Source organism: Equus quagga, chromosome 17 (assembly GCF_021613505.1).
Source record: "Equus quagga isolate Etosha38 chromosome 17, UCLA_HA_Equagga_1.0, whole genome shotgun sequence".
Lineage (NCBI taxonomy): Eukaryota > Metazoa > Chordata > Mammalia > Perissodactyla > Equidae > Equus > Equus quagga.
In genome coordinates, this window is record NC_060283.1 from 34961589 (window position 1) to 34981758 (window position 20170).

Consider the following 20170-nt stretch of genomic DNA (forward strand, 5'->3'; position numbering starts at 1 on the left):
AAAAAAAAAAAAAAAGTTCTGTAATCAAAGGCCTTCTGATTTTTCAGGGAAAAAAAGCAGATTTCTGTTGGTTTCTGTTTGTTCTATTCTCTCTATGTCCCAGGAGATAGTCTCCGTAGCCCACTTTCTCAGGAGAACAGTAGAGCCCCCAACACGTGAGAATTAGGAACCATTTCAGTCCTCCCCTTCGTCTCTCCTCCAGCCAACGAGGAGTATTACCAGCTGCTGATGTCCAGTGAGAACCACTCCAGCAGCGCAGATGTGCCCTCCTACACCGTAGAGGAAATCGAGAGCGCCACCTCCGAGTTCATCGTGAAGAACGCGGTACGTATCTTCCACCGGTGGAGGCTTCCTCTAGAAAGCTCGTTGTCAGCTGCACGAGATCTTAGTCCGGGTAAGCTAGCTGAGCCGCCACGGCCGGTGGCTTTACAGTGAAGCAGCAGAGTCTGGAGCTTCAGGAAATGAGTTTGTGCCTTAAAAAAAAAAAAAAAAAAAGAATATAAAGTCGAGAAGTAGCAGTTGTGTGCAGACTTCTGCTGTTTTCTGTGAGGCTGTCCTTGTCTCGTGGCTGGTTCCTCCCCATTCCTCGCGCGTATAAGGATGACCTGCCTCGCCGAGTGTGGTGCCCGCATGGGGGTAAAGGACACACTAGGTGACCGTTGGTTCGCTTGGCGGGGGCCTGGCATTTTAACTCAGTTTCAGAAACTCCGAAGTTCCTGCATTCTTAGGTAACCCATAAAGAGCCTCCCTCTCCCCTCGCCGCCCCTGGAGGTCTGGGGAGGGGAGGTGAGTCACCGTTGTGCTCGCCATCCGCAGTTCTCAGCCACTGAGAGTAGATGGAAGGGCAGATGGGGATCCAGACAAAGCTGGCCAGGAGAGTGGGCTCCCCAGCCCTTCCCAGCTCCTTCCTTCAGTGCCCCCACTGCGGCCTAACCCCAGGGAGCCCCCGGCCCTGCGCTCAGAGGGCCAGCTGGCAGGGAGAGAGCCCACGGTGGGCCAAAGGGGCCCCACCTCCCCAGGCTGCCCCTGGCCCCCAGGAGAGGAATGTGCTGGCAGAGGTTTGTGTTGACAGCCCAGGCGAGAGAGGGAGAGGGGCTGGAGGGCCGCCCTTCACCTCCCAAATCAGCCCAGCCCAGACGCCAGGGAGCCCCATGCCCGAGAAGGCTGAATGGTCTACACCTGCAGGGAATCGGCACACCGGGGCTCCTTTTGGCTGTGGAACTCCAGTGTGTTTTTCCAAATAACATCCCATTTGGACCCCAATATACCTAAGAGGGGAAAGTAGAATTATTCTAGTCAGGGCTGAGGAGAGGGGCCTGGCAGCTCCCTGACCCTCCACTTGTCCTGCTCCCTTCCCGTCTGCTTGCCCCGCGTCTGTGCCTCTCAGGAGAGGAGTTCCCGTCCATTCCCCTTCTGTCTGTCCTCACTGGAGCCATGTTTTTCCTTTCCAGGATATGTTTGCTGCGGCTGTGTCCCTGGTCACTGGGAAAATCCTGTACATCTCTGACCAAGTTGCCTCCATCTTTCACTGTAAGAGAGACACCTTTTACGATGCCAAGTTCGTGGAGTTCTTGGCGCCCCATGATGTTAGCGTGTTCCACAGCTCCACCACGCCTTACAAGCTTCCCCCGTGGAGCATCTGCGGGGGCGCAGGTGAGGGCCCCGCGGCGTTGGCCGCCTTGTCCTTCCTCCTGGCAGCAGGGGGAGGTGGGGACTTCTGCCTTCCCGGGGTGAGGGCCGGGCTGGGGCCACCCCCAGATGTGGGGCGTGCTCCCCATGTCTCCTCTGCTGGAGACCCGTACAGTGTACTCACCCAAAGAGGCCGTCGGCTGCCCTCTGTCCAGGCAAAGGATAAGAAGTTGTTTGTTCAGAATAAATTTAGAGAGAAGGATGGTTTTTCATAAATTTCAGAGAGGGAGAGCCGTTTCGGAAGATTTTCAGAAATGTTAGGCGTTTTGGAAGGGAAGCTGTTCCAAGCAGCTGGAATCTTGATGTGAGTATGTGAGTCTGCAGAGCGTGGGGAAGGGCCGCGGTGCATCTGGAAGGCAGTCGGGGCGTAGGCGGGGTGCCCCACCTTCTGCAGGTGGTGTGACGAGGTCCAGGTGATGTGGGAAGTGCTCCTCGCCTTGGTCACAGGCAGCTTCGTGAATGTAGACTATGACATCCTCCTGGGCTTGCCCGCAGGCTCTCCAGGCACTTGAGGCTCCAGTCTGCACAGCGGGCGCTGCTGCCCCTCGATGCAGGGTGTGCAGTGTGTCCACTGGTCTCCTCGTGTCAGGCGTCTTGCCCCAGCCCTGCCCTCCCTGCTCCTTGCAGCAGGGCCCTTGCTGTTAACTGTGGCATGTCCGCGTCCTCCTCCAACCTGACATGGAAGACAGAGTCTGGAAGGCTTGGAAGGTTCCACTGTGACCAGCTCAGACCTTGCACATGAGTAGGCGCAGGAGGGGACTGGTTGGCCAGACTAGTCTCTGCAGAAATACAGCATGGGGTTCTGGCAGAAGGTGCTGGAGAGGGGAGGGTCCCAACCAGCTCAGGCCTTCCCTGCAGCCCCTCCACTTTCAGTGACCAGGGCGGCCAGCAAAACTCCCCTCTGGAAGCCCAAGTCTGTAGCTTCTGCTTGCCTGACCCTGGACAGTCGTTAGCCCCAAGTGGGCTCTGATTGCTCAGAGCTGAAGTTGGACTGAAGAGAAGCATGAAGGAGCCAAGAGAGAGGAACAGGAGATGCTGGGGCCGGGAGGCACCCCAGACAAGCTTGACCTCAGTCGTCACCTTGACCAAGAGCCAGCTCTGGCTGAGTCACCCAGAACCGTCCCCCGTTTTTCCTTTGCTCTTGGATCAGCATCTCTGCTCACAAAAATGCTCCTTACACCCACTCTCACCGCCTCCTGGGTCTTGGGTCCCCCGCACACCTGTGGTGCTCTCCACTCCCCCTGCTCCCAGTCAGCCGGTGGCATAGGGCTGTCACCCTGTCACCACTGCAGTTCAGTGGCTTACTTTCCTGACAACAAACAGCCAGGACCGGAAGTGCAGTTTGCTGTAGGGTTGGCTCATCAAAAGAGGAGACATTCGCCATTGGTTTCAGATACCGAGCTGTCCACTTTCTCCCCAAATTCCAATCCGGGGGGCTGTGCAGCCAGATCCCTCAAGTTTGCAGTGTGTGTTCCAAGGACGTGGTCAGTGCAGGATCACTGTGAGAGGGACCGCTCTGCCTGTGGATTTACAGTGTGAACAGGTGGTGCCATCTTCCTGGGATGGTGCAACTGAATGTCTGAATAAAAAAGGAGGATCAGGTGACTTCTCAGAGGCCTTTCCAGGCCGGTAATTTTGTGTCATTTTCCTTAACTAATAATTGCCTACTTAGTATTTTGGCAAAAGGATTGATGTAAGGTTTGAAAGGCCCTGAGTTGCTTCTATGGGAACTGAATATCCCCCAAAATAGGTAGATTGAAATGGTTAGGGCTTTCCACGCAAAAATTCCGCCCATCAGTCGGTGTGTCTTCTGGAGTTACATTGTTGACTACTGGGTGCATTTGTAGCAGCGTATGTACCATTTCACAAATCAAGGCCTGGCTGTAAACTAGCATGGCATAATTTGGTCTGCAGCACACTCATGGAACTGTTTCGTTTTAGTCAGAACTATAATCAAAGACCACTAAGAGCTTCTTAGATTTGAACTCGGGTGAATCTGCATTCACGCCTTGACTCTTGAACCCGCTGCTTCTCTCGAGTCTGGGAGAGATTGAGTGCTGTCTCTGTTTAGTTGTGTAATCAGATGCGTGACTTTGGGCTCTTTCTTTTAGACTCTTTTACTCAAGAATGCATGGAGGAGAAGTCGTTCTTCTGCCGCGTCAGGTGAGCCCACTCACTGGACTCCCTCCTTTTAATGGCACCAGCCTTTCCTCCTGGGCTCCTCTTGTGAAGGCGGAGGAGGCCCGGGTGTGCCCTCCATTGGTTCCTGCTCCTCGGGGGGCGTGGTGGGGGGAGACAGGCTGTCGGCTTGCCTGCGCCCCCGCGTGTACCCACGTTTTTCAGTGTGAGGGGCTCTGCAGGAGTGCCCCTGCCACTGAAGAGTCTGCGTGGAAACACACTTTTATAAGCTGCATTTTAAACGTGCACAAGGAGTTAAGACAGCACAGTCAACAGTGGAGGGGTTTAACCTGCTCCTCTGGAGCCTGTCAGCCTGAGGAGCCTGGACTTGCCATCTACCACCTGGGAAGGCGCAGACCCCCGGGTCTGTGAGGACCCCTAAAGCATGAGCAGTCTTTGGTTTGGGTGCATTTTTCCAGGGAGAGCCCCCTAGCTTTCCCAATAGGTTTTTGGCCCGAAACAGGGAGACGGGTTGAGCATCCCGCTGCAGGGCCAGGAGTGACCCCCGGGCAGACCCTGGCGCCCTCAGAAGTCAGGGCTAGGACCCACTGTTGGAGCAGTGTCCCTAACCCCAATTAGAATGCAAACTGCTGCAGAGCAGGGCTGCTGGAAGGGCCCTGTGCTCCCTGCACAGGGCTGTTGAGTCCTCGATTTACCCTTTAACGTCACCGGATATTGGAGGGAGAGGACAGGGAGCGGGGTATTGGGGACAGCTCCTCGGGTTGGGCAGAGGCCCAGATCACAGCCCCAGGGCAGCATGTCCAGCTTGCCCTGGGTCCCCAGGCGAGGAGCCTGGCTCCGCTCCCTGGGTGGCTGTGCAACAAATAAGAGGAGTGCTGAGACGTAACAGCTGTTAGGAGAGAGGTACCTAGCAACAAAGGACGCTTCCTTCTGCCGTAATTCCAAACCTCTCCTCATGCCTCCTCTCCAGTGTCGGGAAGAACCACGAGAACGAGATTCGCTACCACCCGTTCCGCATGACGCCTTACCTGGTCAAGGTGCGGGGCGCACACGCCCCCGAGAGCCAGCTGTGCTGCGTGCTGCTGGCCGAGAGAGTGCACTCGGGCTACGAAGGTAACAGCCAGGCCCGGGCTGGGCGTGGGCTCCATTGGTCCCTCAGTTCCTCCCGTGCTTCACACACAAGCCTCTGCCTCTCCCCCAGCCTTCAGCAGAGGCCGCATCTCCCTGGAGGCTCAGCACACCCACCCTTGTCACCTGGCCGTCCCCGTGCCCCCTGCTACACCATGTCCCCACGTCAGTGAAGGGGTCTAGGCACCAGCATCTCTGACCCGTGTCCAGGCTATCACTGCAACTGTGCGTGCTCTGTCCCCCTCCCCAGTTGCTGTCTCTCGTCCAGTAGCGAGAACAGCCTGTCGGGTCCAGGGCCCCAGGTGCATCTCATCCTCGTGCAGCCCCAGACCTCAGCCTCGTGGGCCCCCCTGACGTGCAGGGACACTGCTGCCTGCTCAGAGCTCCAGACTGTCTCCACCCACTGAGAAGTTAGGTGCCGGGCATCCCTCCCTCCCGCTTGGCCCATCCTGCCTTCTCCTGAATCTCCTGTCCTCCTGGACACATTCTGGCTTCTGCAGATGAGCTGGCCTCCTGCCTTCCAGTCTTTGCTCCCGCTGTTTCCCTGAGGCTCCTCCCCTCCACCTCTGCCTGTGGAAATCCAGTCACAGCAGGCTTGTCTCGCCAGGGGTCCCTTCCTGCTCCTGCCAGCTCCTCAGGCCACCCTCCCCTGAAAACAAAACCCAAATCTGGAATCTTCCCTCGAAGCCCAAAGGACCCCAGTGCTTTGCCACCCTGATGTGTCCTTCTGGCGACCCCTCCTGATAGGCTGCCTGTGACGCCGTCCTCAGGCCAAGGTACCTGGCCAGAAACAGTAGACCCTTACCATGGCAACTCAGCTAGCCGCATGATTCGTAATTCTCTGAAAGCAGGTGCCATCCCTAACTGCTTACTCACAGGGATCCAGCCATTCCATGCTTTATTGTATTTATAATCTCTCAGTGGTGGACGATGCCTTTTTTAAAAAGGCATTTCTGGAGAGTGATAGAAACGTTGTTTTTAGTATGCGACTTTCTTTCAGATGTTTGATGGCTTCCTGCATATAGAATGTTCTCTCCCAAATATTCGATAAAGACTTAGAGGGGTGACTCAGATTTCAGCAAGTTATTCCCCAGAATGATCGGAGTCTTCTTCGGAATGAATCGTTTCGGAATTTTGAATGTTCATGATTTGGTTGTTGAGGACGGTTCTGGATTTGTGACTTCTTTTATGCAAATTGCCCTACCACCTTTGTCTGCCTTGGAAACTGTCAAATCCCAAGACAGTGACCTTTGCTGAGAATTTTGAGTCCAAATACTTAAACTCTTTTTTTAAAAAAAGTAATTTGCTCAGCTCTCTCTTGTTTGATTTTAAATGAAGACGGCCTTCCAGCATGATTTTGCTGAGAGAAACCCACACATTGCCCCGTGGTTCTGTTAACGTGTCACTTCCCAGCTTTCTAGGAAATTGGTCCTGGAAACTGGTCCACCAAGAAGTTGAAAGGGGCGCCGGGGTGGGGGGGAGGGTCTGCTCTGCTCCCTTGGCGACAGTTCTGTTGTTCAGAGTCCACTTCTTCATTTTTTCTTTAGCTGCCCGTCACTCTGAGTCTACATGGGATTTTCTAGTGGTTGTAATATAAACTACACGAAGTATCCATTTCGTGGAATCAGAAATTTGTGTAAAATTCCGTTCTTTCAGCCCCCAGAATTCCTCCTGAAAAGAGAATTTTTACGACCACACACACCCCAAATTGCTTGTTCCAGGACGTGGACGACAGGTGAGTGCCGAGACTCGGTCCTTCCCTCCACACCCACCTCCCACGCTCCCTCCTGTCTTGGAATCAGTATTGCGTCCTTCCTGCCAGCAGATCCCTCACATGATATTTAGTGTTTCATCATTTTCTCGGTAGTTACTCAATAACAACTGAATAAAGCTCAATGAAGTTTCATGTTTTTGACATTGAAGCTGTGTAGCTAATGTCACAGCTACGGCTGCATGTTGGTTTTACTTACATGATAATCAACAGAAATGTTTAACTCTATATAGCCAATGAAATAATTATGAGACTACACTAAGAACTTCCTAAGATGTGAACACTATATAAATAGAGCGTTCTGAGGAGCTGGTAATCTTTCTAATTGAGCCTGTCTTTATAATCCTGTTTAAACTTGTTGCAGAATCAGACACATGAGTAAGGGGTGGTACAACCAGGGACAGTGTGCCTGAGACCGTGTTAGGGTTGAAGCTGGAGAGGCCGTTGGCAGGATCCCAGCAGAGGTGCATCTGCCAGCCTTTGAGCTGCAGCTGCTGCAGGAAGGGCTCACCCCTGTTCCTCTGCCCAGAGCCCCCCTCGGACCCCCTTCCTGGGTCTCCCTCCCGGGGTGCTGCAGCTGTGTGAATGGTGCCTGACCTTCTGAGAGGCTTCTGAGTTAGTGCTGTTGGGCCAAGGCCCCCGGGGTGCCTTCCCCCAGCTCCTGCACAGATGCATGAAGACACAGCGAAGGCCACTGGCAGTGGTCGGAGAGGACAAATGCGAAGTGGCCCTAGAAGCACCAACATGCTGGGCTTTCCCAAATGGGCCAAGGTGGCCTCCACAGACGCTGTCAAGGATCGGGTCCTCCCCACTGCCTCCAGCTGACCCTGAACGCTCCTGGACGCAGGCCACGGGGCCTCTTGGGCAGGTTCTGCTCTCTGGCGGCCAGGAACCGTCAGCCTCCAGCCCCAGGCGGCTCAGGTGCGTGCTGCCCACCACCTGCAGCAGAATCACCAGAGAGACAACTTCAAGAGGCAGCTTCCTGGGTCCCACCCAGCCCTGCCCAACCAGGATCCAGAGGGTGGGGCCTGGGACCTGCATTCGTAAAGCAACCCCAGGATAGTTTTTATTCCCCAAAAGTGTAAGAACTCCTGTCTGCAAACTGCCCTAGGTGTCTGCTCACTCGTGTGCAGGAGGGTTGGTGAGCAGGTGTATATGGCATTATGGGCCGGCAGTCTGCAGAATCTTCCTTGGCAAAGCTCCGTGGGCAGCCTGGCCCACAGAGCCCAGGACAGGGCTCCTTGTCCCCCTTGTCCTCCTCCTCCTCCCCTTCCTCCTCCTCATCCTCTCCCTCCCCCCTTCCTCCTCCTCCTCCCTTCCTCCTTCTCCCCTTCCTTCTCCTCTTCTCCCCTCTTCTTCTTCCCCCACCTCCCACTCCTCCGCCCTCTTCCTTACTGTGCTCCTCCCCCTCCTCCCCTCCCCCCTCCATCCTCCCCCTCCTCTTCATCCTCCTCCTCACTCTCCTCTTCCTCGCTGCCCTCACCCTGCTCCTCACCCTCCTTCTCCTCCTCTTTTCCTCTTCCCCCTCCTTCTCTTCCCCTGCCCTCTTCCCCCCCTTCCTCCTCTGGCCAGGCCTTGACCTGGGAGGGCGCCAGGGACATTCTGTACAACCTGTCCAAAGGGAAACACGGGCTGGAGACAGCACGCCTCAGACGGGGAGGAGAAAATGAGAGAGTGACGCTGTGCCCACGAGAAAGTTCCACACCACGGGGGATGGGGGAGCTTCACTCTGAAGACTCGAAGGAGAGCGTCCTTCCACGTGAGCAGAAGAGTTTGTGGAAACATCTGTTTGGATGCAGGGGGACTGGCCTCCAGGGGGAGACTGAGATGCAGCTGGGGAGGGGACACTGGATGCAGACAGGGTGCTGGACACACACAGGCAGAGGAGGCACAGAGAAGTTCAACCCCGAACGTTCTCCCAGAAAGCAAAGTAACAGCTTCAAGCGAAGACCTGGTGGGCACAGGGCACAGGCCCCCCAGAAATGGTGCCTCCTCGGGAGCCACAGAGCCCGGACCAGGCGCAGAGGCCAAAGCCACCGGAGAAGGAAAACAGCCTGAGCTGGAAAAGATGCGCCCAGACAGGGCTGTCCAGGTCCAGGCCAAACTGGTTGAAAAAGCCATGCCAGGCCGCGGTCTGGCCAAACTTAGGCATGACGCAAAAAAAGAAAAAGATCTTAAAAGAAGAAAAACAAAAACATTATCCTGATTTTTTCCTTCAGGAAATTAGCCATAAAGCCAGCACATTTAGCCTCCCAGGGCCACATGGGGCTCGTGGGGCCTCGTTTCCCACCACAGGCCGCGGGCGCTGCCATCGTCTGTCTGCTGGTCATTGAAAGACTGACCGTTTCTCCATAGCCCAATTCCCAAATTTTGATCTTTGGGGAATTGGAAGTCTGTCTCTCTTTCCCAACGAGTCAGACAGTTCTTGGGGGCGGTCTGCTGCCCTGTTTGGAGGCTGTATTCTGGAATGTGCCCTGATGTGTGGCTGTGGGGCTGAGGCCGGGTGCCTGCTACCGCGGTGACGCCTGTATGTGTCCTTGCCTTGCAGGGCGGTCCCCCTCCTGGGCTACCTACCTCAGGACCTGATCGAAACCCCCGTGCTCGTGCAGCTTCACCCCAGTGACAGGCCCTTGATGCTCGCCATCCACAAGAAGAGTAGGTCCCCTTTTCCTGGTCAATCCTGAGAGCTTTGACAGAGCTAGTGCACTCCTGGCCTTCCTCCTGAGGTCGGCACCCAACTGAGACAGGTCCACGGGCCAGCAAGGTGCAGGACTGGATGACCCCCTCCCTGCCCGAGTCCTGGCGCTATCAGCTGCCTGGTCCAGAGCAGTCAACTCGCATGGGTTCCTGTGTGGCCCGTGGCCTGAGACCTGGCATCTTGTTTTAAGTTGGGGAGTGGGGACAGGTTCAGCTGCGGCCGGGGAGGTAGTGACCAGGCCAGGGGAGTGGATGACACATGTCCCCACCACGCCCAGGCCTCACCGACACAGGTGACACTGAACATCCCTCTTAGAGAAGACCAGTTGAAGCCAGCAGAGAAGTGCATCCTAAAATACATAATGACGCTACCAGGAACAGTCCCTTGTTGCAATTTAAAGGAAAACGGGATTGAAAGCAGTAGCTTTGAAGAGGTGTTGGCATCTCTTCAGTTTTCCAATTATCTCAAAATCAAGTGCATCGTGACTTGTTTTCTCTCACTGTGGACACTGGCTGCTTCTCCTACGCCCTGAACTCTGTTCTCGCTCTCCTAGTCATGCAGTCTGGTGGGCAGCCTTTTGACTATTCGCCCATCCGGTTCCGCGCCCGGAATGGGGAGTACATCACACTGGACACCAGCTGGTCCAGCTTCGTCAACCCGTGGAGCAGGAAGATCTCCTTCATCATCGGGAGACACAGAGTCAGGGTGTGAGTGCTCCCAGGGCCCAGCGCAGCTCGGGGCCCTCGCTTCCCCACCAGCACATGGCACAGGGCAGGACAAGGGGACCAGGACCCAAGTCAGCTCCCCCCACATACCCCCTGATCTCTGCCCCAAGGTGGGAGGGACCTCACTCTGGCAGAGCAGTGAAAGGAGGAGGGCAGTGGGGAGTAGACAGGTGGCAGCCCTGGGGTCTGCCAGAAGGAGGCAGGGCCTGGAGGGGCATGCCGCATGGGACCCAGACTAACAGAGACCAATGGAAACTGCACAGGGGCCCTTTGAATGAAGACGTGTTCTCAGCTCAGCCATGTGCGGAGGAGAAGGCCCTGCACCCCAGCATTCAGGAGCTCACAGAGCAGATCCACCGGCTGCTGCTGCAGGTGGGTGGCTGCCCACGCCCCCTCCCCTCCCCCTGTGTACGCAGCCCCAGAGCTGACCTGAGTCCTGGGGTCGCCACCCACTTCCTCAGGCTTGTCTTGCTCCCTCTGTGCCCTGGTACCGAGGTGTGTTGTCTGTACCACCGTGTGGGCTGGTTCGGGCCAAGTCTGTGCAGGCCCCAGACAGTGGACGCACCTGCGTCTTGTGCAGTTGGGATGCCCACGCTTGCATGCTTGGGCATCTGTGTCTGAACCGCAGCCCTGGCTGAGCAGCTGAAGGACACACCCAGACCTCTGAGCCCCGGCTCAGTCTCCGAGTCTCGGGTGCCAGTCCACACATGACTCTGCATGCGGGTACAGGGGGCGGGTCACTCCCATACAGGATGCCACACTGGCTCCAGGGGTCTTGAGGATGCCTTGAGGCATCCCTGTCCTTGAGGACACAGCACTCAAGAAAAAGTGGTGTGAGCACCGTGAGCCCACGGCTGAGCAGCTGTGTGCTCTCAGTCACCGTAGACTGTGTCAAAAGTGAAAGGCACCTTTTTTGTTTCTAAAACCACTTGATGGAAGCAAGGCTGGCCAGGACGGGCCCCCGGCCCTGTGAGCTGAGGGAGATGGTTGACTGAATTCCCTCTTAGCAGAGGGTGACTGGGGTCCCGGCACCCAGCACAGTGGATGGAGGCTAGGAGACCACTCTGCAGCCCAACCCCGGGTTCAAATCTGGCCCCACCTTGTCCTCGCTGAGAGCCCCTGGGCAGGTCACAGCCTGTCGGGGAAACAGGCATGTCGGGGGGACTAAAGCCGCAGCTCTTCCAGGAGAGCTTGGCCAGCACCAGCCGCACCCCGGGCCGCGTCCACAGCCCTCCTGTCTGCTCTCTCCCCAGCCCGTCCCCCACAGCGGCTCCAGCGGCTACGGGAGCCTGGGCAGCAACGGCTCCCACGAGCACCTCATGAGCCAGACCTCCTCCAGCGACAGCAACGGCCACGAGGACTCCTGCCCAAGGAGAGCCGTACGTCCCTCTCTGTCCCCATCCCTGAAAACTGCTGACACACACGGAAGTTACAAAGCACATGGGAAACCACTTGCTAGTCATAATCCCAGCTACTCCTGGCCACTCTCTGAACTTCACTCACTTGGGACTTATCCACAATCTCTTAAGAGAGGAAGCTGCTAAAAATGGTGGCTAAGGGTTTGGGTGAAAATTATTTAAAGCAGGTGAATCAAGCAAAAGTGAAGATTTGACTGTAGGATAGAAAGAAGAACGTGTAACCTGCCATTTCGCTTTATTTTTTATCCTTCAGAATCGCGAAATGCGTTTTACGCAGCTCTGCCTCTCAGAGTTCTCATTCAGGACGTGTTTCTGTGTTGCTGGGATTGTTTCTGCTTTTCTGGGTTCTCAATGGGGGAGATGGTCTGAAATACATTGTGGGTGTCCTACAGTGAATAATGTGTTCATTTTGTTTTTTTTCAAGGAAATTTGTAAAAATGGTAACAAGGTCAAAAACAAAAGTCATTATCCTGATGAATCTGGAGAACAAAAGAAAAATTCTGCTACAGGTAAAAAATTATTCACCATTTCCTTAATAAACCTTTAGTATGGCAAGGTGGGAAGAGGAACCTGGGTTTAATTGTCATTCTGGACGGCAGGGAATTTGCCTTTGAAATGTGTGCTGCATCCCTCCCTGGTCAGTGGTCCACGTCTGTGAGATGCAGGGCAGCCCGGGCCATCACTCATTCGGCATCGTGGACCCTTGTGTGTGTGGGCACCTGGCACCCTGCGGGGTGTGGCCGAGGTGTGCGTTTCTGCCCCAACGGCCCCTTGTTCTCTGGGCTCTAGAGTGGCCGTGGGATCGTGTGCTCACACTCATATGAGCACATGCACGTGCTTGCCCCGGAGGGGCTGCCCAGCTGTCCCACAGACATTCAAACCTGAACCCGTCTGAAGTGGAAGGTGCCCGCTCTGCTCCTAGGCCATCCTCTCACGTGGGCCCCGCTGGCATGGGGCTACCAGCCCACCCCCGCTGCAGCCTGGTCCCGCCTCAGCACACTGAGACGTCGTGCACACACCTACACACACACACCCCCGCTGCAGCCTGGTCCCGCCTCAGCACACTGAGATGTCGCACCCTCACACTGGGCTCATGCTGCCCCACATGTACACACACACACACATGCACGTGCACACACCTGCACACACACACCCCCGTCCTTTTCCACTCCTGGGCTCTCGCTCATCCTTTGCGCTCAGGCCTCACCTCCTCCAGGAAGCCTCCAGTGAGCTGCCCCTCGTCTCCTCTTGGCTGAAGTTTTGGCCTTCGGGATACATAGGTGTGCACTTTGTCCCTGGTGGACACACTGCATGCTACCTTCTGTGCTGGGTGTTCAGGACACACTAATGAGCAGGACACAGCTCTGCCCTTCAGGGCCCTGGAGGGACCAGCATGTGGTGAGGGCAAGAACAGAAATGTCCATGGGAAGCTGCACTGGAGGCGATTATGATGATAATTGTTGTCGTTGCTGGGTTGTGTTTGACAAGACTGACCGTGCCCAGGGCAAGGAACATTGGTTGACCAGAGAGCACCTGGGATCTTATTCAGCCCAAAAGTTTCCAGAGTTCAAGAGCTGGCCTTTCCCACTGCTGAGTCCCTGACCATGGGCACAGCCCTGGCCAACTGCCACCGAGCCCCCAGCCCGGGTGACAGTCTCTCCAGGCTCCTGCAGTGACACAGCTGCACTCACCCTGGCTGCCTGCGTATCAGGCTGTCCCTGGGTCTCCGTGTCTGTGAGGCGAATCCTGCGCCCCAGCCTTAGCTTTAGCTAGAAGTAAAATGCTTTATAAATGTAGACTGTGCTTTTTGGAGGGAGCAAGTATTAACTGAAAGAACAATTTTATCATTCTTTCAGAAATGCACAGTCGTTCCCCTGCTCAGAGGACAGCCGTCCCGGCTGCAGAAAAGGACAGCTCCGGGGCCAGCCCCGCCAAGGCCAGCCTCCCTGAGGAGCTGGCCTGCAGGAACCCGCCGGCCGGCTCCTACCAGCAGATCAGCTGCTTGGACGGTGTCATGAGGTGCGGCAGTTGGGCCCCCCGACCAGGGCGTGGCACCTGGCTCCCAGGGCTCTCGTGTTAACGAGCCCTCCGCCACCCGCCCCGCAGGTACCTGGAGAGCTGCAGTGAGGCCTCCACCCTGAAGAGGAAGTGCGAGTTCCCCGCCAACGTCCTCACACAGAAGGCCAGCGATAAGCGGAAGGCCACCGTCGGCCCCGGGCTGCGTTGCACAGGTGTCTTGTTCGTTTGGGCTGTTTGCCGTGTAGTAGCTTAGGTCCCCTCCATTGGGCTCAGGCATCATTTGAAGGCCTGGAGTCCCCTTCTTCCCCCCCATATGAATTCCGAGCAGCTTCAGGGACACAGTATGGGGCTGTGGGCTGTTTTCAGAATGACCAAAGTACCTCAAAAGTCAGCAACCTTCTTATGAGCTGGAGGTAAAGGCGATTCTGGACTTTGAGAACAGGATTCTGCTGGGCTGCGGCGGCCTGGGGCGTCTCAGGGTGTCATTCTCAGGCAGGTCCTGTTTCCATGGTGTCTCGCAGGAACGCTGGCCTGTGAATGTTAGCCTGACCCACGAGCCAGATCAAATCTCAGGCCCCTCAAATGTTGTGAGTGTTGCTGGTGGTCGTTTCCGGGATCAAAAGTCAGGTAGCCCATTGTTGATGAGGCACAGTTGGCCAGTCAGGCTGTGAGTGACAGTCTGCACCCTAGCACCCAGGGAAGAAGAGCAGACCACTTGCTGGCTCTCCCCAGAGAGTCTGCTGCTGGCTGCCTGGCAGTCCCTCCCCACCAGCCCACGGAGGGGCTCTGGGCTTGGCCAGAGCCCCTGACCCAGAGTGCCCATGGCTGCCCAGCCGCCTGCCTCCTCCCAGAGGACTCGGGATGTAAGACAGTAATTGTTCCATTTCAGAATGTCCCCCGTGAAAACACACCTGAGGACAAATCGTCACCTGCCAGGATGTGCACAGACTGTGCGGTCACTTGGGTATCAGAGCACCGTCTAGCCGGGGGCGTGTCTTATCCGAGTGCTTCCATTTTTATTACGTTTTGTGTCTGCTTCCATTTTCTCTTGTAAAGAGACGGCGTCGCCCCCCGAGGTCAACAGCCACGCGGACGTCAGCGCGCACTTGACCTCGCTGACGCTGCCCGGCAAGGCGGAGAGCGTGGTGTCCCTCACCAGCCAGTGCAGCTACAGCAGCACCATTGTCCACGTGGGCGACAAGAAGCCACAGCCTGAGCTGGGTATGCTCGTTGGTTCTCAGATGGTATCAAAGGCAATCAGATTTTAATAAAAATTAGAAGTGTTGACTGCCATATTAAAATTTTATTTGCTTTTCCAAATGCGGGAGTACCCTGCCACAGCCCACTAAGGGGGTTCCAGGAAATCTGGGCGCATGGAATGCGGGGCGGGCATGGCCAATCCTATCCTCATTCCCCTCTGTGCTCTGGCGCCACCTCGTGGCAGTTGTTGTAAATATGGAAGGTGTGATAATGGTGCTGAGCCTGGCCCCCCAGAACTGAGCAGGGATCCCAGGAGGGCCCCCCACTTCTTGCTACATAGATGGGGTTGCAGGCCTATCCCTGCCCAGCCTCAGCCTCCCCTCCACGTCACCCCCAGCAGGACAGCCAAGGGCGTCGTTGTTGAGCTGTCTTGTTCTTCAGAGCAGCCCTGAGTGAAATGAATCCTGAATGTGTGCTTTGTTTGGAAGACGGAGATGCTGATGGAAAAGTAGGGGTCAGAGAGTCAATGTGGCCTTTCAGGACGGCCAGTGGGTCCTGCCTGCCCTGTCCTGTCTGCACCGGCCGTTCCGCTGATCACACTGTCTCGCCCCATGGTCCTGAGCCAGGCCGAGGTTGTGTCCGAAAAGCTAAGGACAGCCTAGGGATATCTTTGCCGTCAGAGGCTGAAACCCCAAATTTCCATTTGCCTAGAAGACTGATCCCGGAGACCCCGGGGTGATCGGGGCTTTCCGTCATGCGTTCGCCTTGATTGTTAAGTTTCTCAGAAAGCTGAAGGGCTGCAGCGTGACTTTCATCCCCATGCTGTGGGCACTGGGGAGGAACCTTGTCTGTGAAGCATTTCTCGTTGGGTGTTCAGCTGTCTGAAATACACAGGCCCCTGTGGATGAGAGGTCTGCGCCTTCTCTTACAGAGACCGTGGAAGACCCTGCAAGTGGACCCGAGTCTGTGGACTGCCCGGTCGGCCCCGCCCTGCCCTGCAGCCTTGGCCAGGAGAAGGAGCCCTTCCGGAAGCTGGGCCTCACCAAGGAAGTGCTGGCCGCCCACACCCAGAAGGAGGAGCAGAGCTTCCTGCTGAAGTTCAAAGAAATCCAGAAACTCGACCTTTTCCAGTCTCGCTGCCATTATTATTTACAAGAAAGATCCAAGGGGCAGTCGAATGAAAGAAGTAAGTAGTGATACCTAAATTCCATATGGATTTTTAAAAAAACATTATTCTTAATGGTACTGAGTCCAGTGCTGCTTGCAAAGTGTGAAATGTCCCCAATTCAGGACACGTGAGTTTGTAAGGCAGCTGTTGGAACTTTCCCATGATGCGGTCTGTTGGGGGGAATGCTCTCAAAGATGTCATCTCGTGTTCCAAGGGGACCAGTGCTGTAAATAGCAGTGACAGTCCCAGGCTAGACCCCTATGGAGCACAGGGCGGGGCAGTTGCAATGCTGCCATGTCAGACATTTCTTGTCTGGGTGACTGCAAGGGGCTGGGGACCCTACCCCACCTGCCCACCCCGAGGGGACCCTCAGAGAACCAGGCTGGCCACAGGCTGGTTCGCCTCCAAGAGAATGAGTGCAGTACTGATGGAGTATCTGGTGTCGGGCTCCTGAGGAAGGAGGGAACCTGGACTGACACCGTGAGAGGGAATGGCAGCCTTTTCCCCAGAAGACGCACCCTCCTCACTGGCTGGTCTCAGTGCTGAGCTGCAGACTCCGAAGCAGACAGAGCCTGTGGGTGCTTGAAGCTGCCTTTTTGGCTGAGAGCCACCAGGTGGTCTTCGGGCAAGGGATGGAGTACAATAGACTAACTTCTTTGCCCCTTTTCTGGTCCAGGACTCTGGCTCCTGACCCCTAGCCACCTTCCCAGCCCTCATGGACAGGGCTGGGCTGATCAGAGATACCACTTCTTCACTGGGCCACCAGGGCCTGACATGGATCAGAGCTGATGAGCCCAGGGGACACACACACCCCAAGGACCCAGCTCCCCCTGGGTCTCTGGGCAGACACACCCCCTGGGCAGGGCTTGGTGCGGAGTTCCAACTCCCTCTTGCCCCCTTGACCCAGCAGTTTGTGCAGTGCACAGACCGCACAGCTGTCCACAGCAGCCCCACCCACACCCTGAGGTAATATCACAGGAGCCCATTTCTTTAGCCACTAGTCCCACAGGGGACAGATTTTCTGCAGGAAGAACACCAGAGACAGAGAGTCTGAATCGCAAAACCTCCACCCACTTAGCAGTTTGCCTTGGGCTGGCCCATTGTCTTCAGCATGTAGCAAAGGCATGGGACACCCCTTGGCACAGCAAACAGATAGATGTCCCTGCACGCCTGCTGCCAGAGCTCTCAATCACCCTGTGTGTGTGAGAGGAAAAGCAGGTTCCTGGGACCATCCCAGTGCCCATCCCACCCCAGGTGAGGCATGACCCCTAGCCCGCAGGACTCCTGGCACTGGCCGTATCCGGGGGAGGTATGGGGACGTGCCCAGAATCCCTCTGTCACCAGTAGAGTCCCTCCGGCCTCTGAAGAAGGCCTCGTCTCGGCAGCACTTGTCATCGGAGAGGAAGAATTTGGTTCCAAGGGCGTGTCCCCTTCCGCATGGGCTGGAATCACAGGCTTTCTCTGACAGGTGAAGCAGGAAACATCTCTTTCTAAGGAACAGTGGTGATAAAGCTCCTAAAATTGAAAAATAAGGTTAGATGAGCTCAGTGGTTCGGCCTTTCAGATTTCACAAACCCAGCATTGGGGCAGAGCATCGACTTGCCAGCTTTTTACTTTTTTTGGACAAATAAAACCTTTTTTTTTTTTTTAAAGATTTTTTTATTTTTCCTTTTTCGCCCCAAAGCCCCCCGGTACATAGTTGTGTATTTTTAGTTGTGGGTCCTTCTAGTTGTGGCATGTGGGACGCTGCCTCAGCGTGGCCTGATGAGCGGTGCCATGTCTGTGCCCAGGACTGAAACCAGAGAAACCCTGGGCCACTGAAGTGGAGCGTGAGAACTCAACCACTCGGCCACGGGGTCGGCCCCCAAATAAAACCTTTTTAATACCACTTACCATCAGTTTCCTCTTGTAAAAGAAAGGACATTTTGATACCAGAAGGAAACAAGGAATGTGGCCTTGCAATTAAGGGCAGTCCTTTAAATTGACAATCTAGTTTTAGGAAAACTTAATGTTTTGCCCTGATTTTTCTCGCTTCACCAAGGACCAGGGAAAACCATCTAGTGGACCCACTGGGACCCAGGTTGGCATCTGGGCACACGGGACTGTTGAATTAGGAGGTGCCTTCAAGTTTCTAAGACTCTACACGTCTCTGAGGGTTGACATAACAGGAAACACGTAAATTTTTACATTTTAACTCTGGTGGATTTTCCATTCTTTTAGTCGCTCCTGGACTAAGAAATACCTCTGGAATCGATTCATCGTGGAAAAAAACTGGGAAGAGCAGAAAATTAAAGTCCAAACGGGTCAAGCCTCGAGATTCCTCCGAGAGCACTGGGTCTGGGGGGCCTGTGCCCCACCGGGCCCCACTGGGGGGCCTGAACGCCACGGCCTGGTCGCCGTCAGATGCATCCCAGTCCAGCTGCCCCGCCATGCCCTTCCCCGCCCCTGTGCCGGCTTACTCCCTGCCCGTGTTTCCAACCCCAGGAATCGTGCCTGCACCAGGGAGCATGGCAGCAGCGCCCCTGGCTCCCCACACCAGCTTCGCGGTGCCCGCGGTGCCCATGGACACCCAGCACGAGTTTGCCGTCCAGCCCCCGCCATTCGCCACCCCCTTGGGCCCGGTCATGGCGCTGGTGGTGCCCAGCTATCCTTTCTCCCCGGTGACCTCGAACCTGCCCCAGGCCTTCTTCACCAGCCAGCCCAACTTCCCATCCGAGGTGCTCCCTGCCTCGCAGCCCGAGTTCCCTGGTCGGACCTCACCCCCCAGACAGCCGTGCGCCTGTCCTCGGGCAGAACAAGGGCCACTGGCTTCGAGAGCCACCACTCCGGCCACCCCACTGTCGGTCGCCGCGCCCACAGGCAGGGCCTCCCCACCACTCTTCCAGTCCCGTGGCAGCTCACCCCTGCAGCTCAACCTGCTGCAGCTGGAGGAGACGCCCGAGGGCAGCACCGCCGCCACAGCGACCGCGGGGACCATGGTGACTGCGGGGACCACAGGGGCGGGGCCGGACTGCAAACCTGGTGCGGCCTGCAACCAGCAGCCAAAGGCCCTCTCAACCGTAAGGACAGCCTGATGCTCTTTCTCTAAAGCGGGCAGCAAACCGACACCCCGTGGGTGGGTCGGAGGCACGCTGCCGTCTCAGACGGGCGTGGGTCCGTGCACTTGAGGTTTGTGCCGAACCACTTCCGTGCTGACAAAAACACAGGTGCTAGAAATTCCCGACTTCTGCTTGAATGACCCTGTCAGGGCAGACTAGTGGGAGGTTTTTGTCTTGGGATCTGAACGAGGGAGGATAGCTTGGTTGTCTGGTGGTAAATGCAGGATCCAAGGAGCCGCACATGACTTCGTGGTTATGGGGCTCGAAGTTTTTCGTGCCTCCTTCAGGGATAAAGCACCATCGGGGTTGAATGCCAGACCCACGGCTCCTCGCAGGGCCTGGGGGAAGCTGGTGCAGGGGCTCAGGGTGAAGGAGGAGGGAGAGGAGGGGAGCTCTCAAACCAGTGCCTCAGGGCATCCTCCCAGGGTGCGGCGTGGAGTTCTTACTCGGTGAATGAAATTGTCATTTTATTTCCAATTCAACCCCTTTGCGTTCTGGACGAGCTTCAGTGGTCCTAGCATCAGTGGAGGCAGCACAGTCCTTCGATGCCCCGAGGAGGGAGCTGCGGGGGCTCCCTGCCTTTCCCCTGGGGTGGGGGGCGGGGGGAGTGGAAGCTCGCAAATGCAGATCAGCTCTCTTAGCGTCTCTGCTGCCCTCCTGACCCCTGTCTCGGGGGGTCCTGGGCCTACAGTCCCGGTTCCACGGCTCCGAGGGCCAGTGCTCCCACGCCCAGCCCCTACTCTAGATCCTCAGGAGCTGGGGAACCTCAGCTGCACCCACTGTGGGGAGCAGCCCAGGGTGCTGCAGAGGCATTTTCTGCATCCCTGTCTGCTGTGGCTGAGACACAAGCACGGGGCTTTCCGCCCGGGATCCAAGAACTGCCGTCTTCAGTGCGGCTCTCCCAGAATTAAATTTAAGGGCGTTCGTGGACTACCGAGATTCTCACCACAGTCCCGATAACCGTGGGGTCTTTTCGCATGGCCTTCTTCACTGGCGTGTGAAGGAAGGGCCGGGGATCCAGGGAGGGGTGCCCTTCGCTGTGTCCCCGAGTGACCTTGGGCAGACAGCCTCTCCACAGCTCCCGCCCCTGCCCTTCTCGCCCTACCTCGCTGTGTGC

The 20170-nt window shown here is 56.3% G+C and overlaps 2 protein-coding genes across 4 annotated transcripts in view; one reads left to right on the forward strand and one right to left on the reverse strand.

The window, feature by feature from the left end:
- Positions 1-20170, forward strand: part of PER2 (period circadian regulator 2) — a 43286-nt gene that overhangs the window by 15703 nt on the left and 7413 nt on the right. For all 3 annotated transcript variants that reach the window (XM_046643734.1, XM_046643735.1, XM_046643736.1), the window contains exons 5-19: positions 203-324; positions 1452-1653; positions 3801-3852; positions 4799-4941; positions 6613-6691; positions 9276-9382; positions 9979-10132; positions 10414-10522; positions 11404-11529; positions 11993-12077; positions 13425-13587; positions 13675-13799; positions 14644-14808; positions 15719-15973; positions 18176-19014. In XM_046643734.1, coding sequence (XP_046499690.1) covers positions 203-324; positions 1452-1653; positions 3801-3852; positions 4799-4941; positions 6613-6691; positions 9276-9382; positions 9979-10132; positions 10414-10522; positions 11404-11529; positions 11993-12077; positions 13425-13587; positions 13675-13799; positions 14644-14808; positions 15719-15973; positions 18176-19014 — 2726 coding nt within the window. The remainder of the gene's footprint in view (positions 1-202; positions 325-1451; positions 1654-3800; positions 3853-4798; positions 4942-6612; positions 6692-9275; positions 9383-9978; positions 10133-10413; positions 10523-11403; positions 11530-11992; positions 12078-13424; positions 13588-13674; positions 13800-14643; positions 14809-15718; positions 15974-18175; positions 19015-20170) is intronic.
- Positions 6698-9257, reverse strand: LOC124228826 (uncharacterized). The gene is made up of 2 exons (XM_046643737.1): positions 8339-9257; positions 6698-7666 (listed from the first exon to the last, which is right to left on the reverse strand). Exons 1-2 carry the CDS (start codon positions 8846-8848, stop codon positions 7235-7237), a joined length of 942 nt encoding a protein of 313 aa, XP_046499693.1. The 5' UTR covers positions 8849-9257; the 3' UTR covers positions 6698-7234.